This window comes from Colobus angolensis, unplaced genomic scaffold (assembly GCF_000951035.1).
Source record: "Colobus angolensis palliatus isolate OR3802 unplaced genomic scaffold, Cang.pa_1.0 Scaffold3, whole genome shotgun sequence".
Taxonomy (NCBI): Eukaryota; Metazoa; Chordata; class Mammalia; order Primates; family Cercopithecidae; genus Colobus; species Colobus angolensis.
In genome coordinates this window covers 1,872,907-1,879,627 of record NW_012116265.1, presented here as the reverse complement: position 1 = coordinate 1,879,627, position 6,721 = coordinate 1,872,907, and the positions used below count along the sequence as shown (strand labels likewise).

Genomic DNA, 6,721 nt, shown 5'->3' with positions numbered 1-6,721 from the left:
GCCAGGATGGTCTCGATCTCCTGACCTCGTGATCCACCCGTCTCGGCCTCCCAAAGTGCTGGGATTACAGGCTTGAGCCACCGCGCCCGGCCTGACATACGTTTTTTAAAACTTTTATCCTAGAATGGTATATCTGGCAAAAATATCCTTCAAACATGAAAAAGAAACACTTTCCCAGATAAAAAAAGAAACCTGAGGGATTTCATCAACACCAGACCTGTCATATAAGAAATGCTAAAGGGAATACTTCAAGCATAAATAAAAAGATATTAATGAGCAATAAGAAATCATCTGAAGGTACAAAACTCACTGGTCATAGTAAGTACACAGAAACACACAGAATATTATAACATGTTAATTATGGTGTGTAAACTCATATCTTAAGCAGAAAAACTAAAAGACACACTGATCAAATATAATAACTACAACAACTTTTCAAGACATGTCAGTTTAAATTAATGGGTTATAAGATATTACGGTAACCTAGAATTTAAAAACATACAACAGATATACAAAAAATAAAAGCAAGAAATTAATAGAAGAATTGATCAAGTGGAATAAAAAATCAGTGAGCTTGAAGATAGAAATTAAAACATGCTACCGGAGAAAATTGCCTTCACTAAAAGGAAGACAGGAAGGAAAGAGAGAAGGAAGGGAAGACCACAAAACAACTAGAAAAAAATTAACTAAATGTCAGGAGTAAGTTCTTACTTATCAATAATAACATTTAATGTAAATGGACTAAACTCTCCGATCAAAAGACATAGAGTGCCTGAATGGATTTTTTTTTTAAAGTCCCAGTGATCTGTTGCCTACAAGAAACACACTTCACCTATACACACATAGACTGAAAATAAAGTGATGGAAAAATATATTCCATGCAAGTGGAAACCAAAAAAGAGCAGAAGTCGCTATACTTATATCAGACAAAATAGATTTCAAGACAAAAACTATAGAAAGAGACAAAGAAGGTCATTACATAATGATAAAGGGGTCAATTCAGCAAGAGGAAATAAAAATTATAAATATATATACACCCAATGCTGGAGCACTCAGATATAGAAAGTAAATAGTATTAGAGCTAAGGAGAGAAACAGATCCCCATACAATAACTGTTGGAGATTTCAACAACCCATGTTCATCTTTGGACATGATTTTCTGTCTGGACAGGTCATCCAGACAGAAAATCAAATAAGAAACATTGGAGTTAATCTGCACTGTAGACTATATGGACCTAATAGATATTTACAGAACATTTCAACCAATGGCTGCAGAATGCATGCTCTTCTCCTCAGCACATAGATCATTCTGAAATAAATAGAATATATGTTAGGCCATCCATACCTATATGCAGAAGATATCCATGTGCAGAAGAATGAAACTAGACCTCTTTCTCCACACACAAAAATCAAATCAAAATGGATTAAAGACTTAAATCTAAAAACCATAAAATGACCAAAAGAAAACTGAGGAAACTATCCAGGACATTAATCTAGGCAAAGATTTCTTGAGTAATATCCCACAAACACAGGCAACCAAAGCAAAAACGGACAAATGGAATCACATCAAGTTAAAGAGCTTCTGCACAGCAAAAGAAACAATCAACAAAGTGAAGAGACAATCCACAGAACAGGAGAAAATATTTACAAACTACTCATCGGACAAGGAATTAATAACTAGAATATATAAAAAGCTCAAACAAATCAATAGGAAAAAACTAACAATCTGATTTTAAAATGGGCAAAAAATCTGAATAGACATTTCTCAAAAGATGACATACAAATGGCAAACAGGCCATTTGTATGAAAAGGTGCTCAATATCACTGACCATCAGAGAAATACAAATCAAAACTACAATGAGATTATCATCTCATCCCAGTTAAAAGAGCTTTTATTGAAAAGACAGGCAATAATGAATGCTGGTGAGGATGTGGAGATTGTACACTGTTGGTGGGAGTATAAATTAGTACAATGGAGAGTACATTAGTACTATGAAGGATAATTTGGAGGTTCCTCAGAAAACTAAAAATAGAGCTACCATATGATCCAGCAACCCCATTGCTAGGATATACCCCCCAAAAAGAGATCAGTATATTGAAGAGATAGCTACACTCCCATGTTTATTGTAGCACTATTCACAATAGTGAAGCTTTGGAAGCAGCCTAAGTGTCCATCAACAGATTAATGAATAAAGAAAATATGGTACATATACACAATGGAGTACTACTATTCAGCCATAAAAAAGAATGAGATCCTGTCATTTGCAACATGATTGGAACTGGAGGACATTATGTTAAGTAAAATATGCCAGGGACAGAAAGACAGAGTTTGCATGTTCTCACTTATTTGAGGGAACTAAATATTTTAAAAATTGAACTCACAGACATAGAGAGTAGAATACTGGTCACCAGAGGCTGGGAAGGGTAGTGGGGCATTATGTAGGGGGAGGATGGCGATGGTTAATGGGTACAAAAATATCATCACATAGAACGAATAAGATCTAGTATTTGACAGCACAACAGAGTGACTACAGTCAATAATAATTTATTGTACATTTTAAAATAACTGGAAGAATATAATTTGAATGTTTATAACACAAAGAAAGGATAAATTCTTAATGTGATGGATACCCCATTTACCCTGATATGATTATTGCACAGTATATGCCTGTATCAAAATATCTAATGTATCTCATAAATTTATACACCTACTATGTACCCACAAAAATTAAGAATAAAATTTTTTTAAAAAAGGAAGGGAAGAGAAGGAAGAAACTAACAGCATGTAAAAGATAAAAAGAATCAAGTTGAGACAAAGCATATCCCAAGAGAAGAGGTAAATTTACTTCCATATTCTGCTCAAAAAATATTAATAAACTAAATTCAACAAAACAAGATCTCAAAGACTCAATAATAGAATGACAAAATAAAATGAAAATGCAGGTCACGAACATATAGAAATAAATTGAGAATCATGTCCCTTTGTCACTCTAGGGTCCTAGGCTGGTTAGCAAAATTCAACTGAGTTGGAAAGGAGTGGGCAACTGTCATTAAGGTCAATCAATATTAACTGTTTTGAAATTTGCTAAAGGGTTCAGAATTACAGCCAGATAGGAAGAATAAATTTTAGTGTTCTACACCACTGGAGGATGGCATAGTTAACACTAATATGTTACATACTTTCAAAGAGCCAGGAAGAGGATATTGAACATTCCCAATACAAAGAAATGATAAAGGTTTGAGATGACAGATATGCTAATTACCCTGATCTGATCACTCTACATTACATGTATCAAAATAGTACTTTGTACCCCATGAATATGTAAAATCCGTATTTGTTAGTTAAGAAGTACAATTATACTTAAAAATTAGCTACTTCTTTTGCTATGCAAACACTGATAGGAACTATATAGACTTGATCAATGAAAGCACAAGATTACCAAACGAAAGCGATGAGAGCAGTGTATCATTCACACAACTCCACCATTACTAGTTGTGTATCAGTTGTATCAGTGTAATCAGCAAAAGTAAGCTAACATTACGTACTTCAGCAAGGTTGTTGTGAATATCGAATGAGACGATATTTGTAACATGCTGAGCACAATTGTAGCTTGACAAGTGGCAGCTGTTATTATTTGGCTTTTGGGACAGTAAAACATTTCTGAAATGGTAAATGAGAACATAGCATGGTGACCTAGTGTTGCCTTTCTTTAGGGCTATCAATAGTATACTAATTCTATAGATCCTACAAATCCATCACCCCTAATAGTTTTGAGATCTTAGGATTAGTTAATTAATACGGCAGATTTTTCATATATCTTCTAATCCTGGGCCGCATGTAATGCTTACACCAGTGAAAGCAAATTTCTTACCTGCCTTTGTCAAGTAAACCTTTCCACGTTGAGAAACAAAAGTAATAGCTGATGTATAAAAACTATGAAAAGTCTTCTTTATAATATCATCATGAAAGTCAGCTACTAATTGAAAGGTGCTGCCGCCATCGACTGAAAGCCATATCTAAAGGAATAAAGAGATAATACCTCACTAAAGAGCTGCCATGCAACAGTTGGCAATTACCTATCAGCCTACACGAGAATAGCCATGTGGCATGATCTTTTCCATATGCCTACATTCATCACACACACACACACACACACACACACACACACACACTCGTATGCAGACTCCTTATCTACTTTGTCTACCTTCTATTTCCATCCTAGAGTGTGTATGAAGGTGTCTGTGGCAGAATACCAGGTCTACACAATATGCATAGTGATTGTATAAAACAACAAAGTTATTCCTATGATCTCCCAAATAATTCCATGTTCACAAAAGAATGGAGTGCTGGGTGCATTTGGATCTGGGGAGGGGTTTATGCCACATTAACATAATACTTCATGTTCTAGGTATCTGGCAAATATATATGCAGACATAGTTTGCATGGAAGAGCCCTTGTCATTTGCAAGGGATGTGTCCTGGTACCTTCGTAGATCCTCAAATCACTTATCTCACTGTACAGTTATATTAGTTTATTACTATAGCATCTTAGTTTCTCTATTTCCTCATCTTTAGGTAAGAGTTGTTTGAGGATAAAACAGATCGATTATGTATTAATGATTCCCACTTGCTACCTCTTTTAATAGCCTAAGACTCATTCACATGAAGATTTCTGTTGTTTGGATTTTTAAAAATTAATTTTAATAACAAGTTATACAAGAAAATAGGCTTTTCTTGCATTTCCAACTTTATAAATATGGCTGAAGAGTCTGAGACCACCATCCAAATAATTCTCCTTTTATACCTCATCTGATATAATCAATCCTAGTCTCCTCTATCTCTTCCCAGAGGTAACCAGTTATTCAGTTTGAAAATTCTAAGCATTTACATTCATATGTATGCAGATACCAATAAAATATGTACAGTACTGATTTCATTTTTATGGTGGGGAGGAGAGAAAGGCTTTTAGACTTGGACAGGAAGTATCTTTGCCCTGGACTGCTTGCTTACTGGGCCTGAATATTACAAACACACACAGGAAACGTACTGAATACACATAGGATGCAGCACTCATTGCTGGCATAATACAATCCATGAGCCAAAACATATGGTATGTGGACCTCAATTTTCACTCTTGCTTTGGGCCCTGCAAACATTACTGGTGAGCAGGGAGGTAGTTAGGGTGTCTAAGGAAGGGCACTTTGAACAGTAGGTTCGAACTTGTATCATACTGTACCTGTTGTTCTATAAGTCACATTTGTCACGCAACCCTATGTCTCGGGTCTTTTTATGTTAGCTCATGTGGATCAGCACATTCTTCTACACTGTCCCATAATCTCCAGCTTATGGATATATCATACTTGTGATAGTCTACTTTTCTACTAATGAACATTTAAAAGTTGTACCCAAATTTTCAGTGTTGTGAATAGTACTGCAGTGAACATTCATTTATCTGCCTATCTGTACTAATGTCACAGTGTTATCTTTAAAGGAAATACTGAAAAATTGAGTTGCTGAGTCAGATGCTAGGCATATATATAAGACAGGTCTCTGTCATCCAGGCTGCAGTGCAGTGGCATGATCTTGGCTCACTGCCACTTCTACCTTCCCAGCTCAAGTGATCTTTTCACCTCCGCCTCCCAAGTAGCTGGGACTATCTGTGTATGCCACCACGCCTGGCTAATTTTTGTACTTTTTTGTAGAGATGGGTTTTTGCCATGTTGCCCAGGCTGGTCTCAAGCTCCCGGGCTTGGCCTCCTGAAGTGCTGGTATCACAGGCATGAGCCACTGCATCTAGCCACATTTCTACAATTTTAATAGAGACTACCCAAGTGCTCTTCAGTTTTGCTGAACCAGATTATAGTCCCACCAGTAGTGCATGAGAGTATCTGTTTCTCCAAACCTCACCAATACTTGATATGACCAAAACTTTATTTTTAATTTTTACTTATGATCTGAATGAAAAATGACATCTCATTGCATTTTTTCCCTAAATATTTTAAATTATTTGTCTATACATGGCTCATTTGTATTTTTCCTTATATTATTTAATAATATAATGAACTGTGTGAACTGAAAACCTATGAATCAGCATATTGCTAGTAATTTACATCTTCCTGTTTCTCCCCATTCCTATCCCTCTACCTTTCCTGTTACATATCCAATATCTTGAATTTTGTGTTTTCTCATTCCCTTGGCATTTAAATTATTTTTAGTGCATATGTTTAAATAACATATTGCTTAATTTTACTTATTTTTGCTCTTTGTAAAAAGGGCTATCCATACCATATATTGTCTTCTATAACTTACTTCTCCTCAACATTATGTGCTTAAATTCATACATGTTGCATACAGCTCAGTTCATTTGCTTTTTCATTTCCATATAAAAGTTCATTCGGTGAATAAGATGTAATTTACTTATTCATTTTCCGATTCATAGACATCTGGATTAATTTTAGTCATTTGATCTTATTACTAGCAGTACCCATGACAAATATTTTAAAATGTCTCTGGATATATGTATTTCCCTTGCTGAAAAGTGAAATTGGTGGGACACAGGATATGCAAATATTCACATTCACAAGATAATAATAATAATGGCAAATTGCTTTCCAGAATAGTTGTAATAATTTACTCTCCCAGCAGCAATATATAAGAAATCTTGTTGATCTACACTTTCTTCAACATTTTTTTTTTTTTTATTATACTTTAAGTTCTAGGGT

At 35.0% G+C, this 6,721-nt stretch overlaps 1 protein-coding gene across 1 annotated transcript in view; it reads right to left on the bottom strand.

Annotated features, from left to right (window-relative positions):
- Positions 1 to 6,721, bottom strand: part of CATSPERB (catsper channel auxiliary subunit beta) — a 160,321-nt gene that overhangs the window by 73,003 nt on the left and 80,597 nt on the right. The window contains exon 15 of the mRNA XM_011949408.1: positions 3,872 to 4,016. Within this exon, the coding sequence (XP_011804798.1) occupies positions 3,872 to 4,016 (145 nt within the window). The remainder of the gene's footprint in view (positions 1 to 3,871; positions 4,017 to 6,721) is intronic.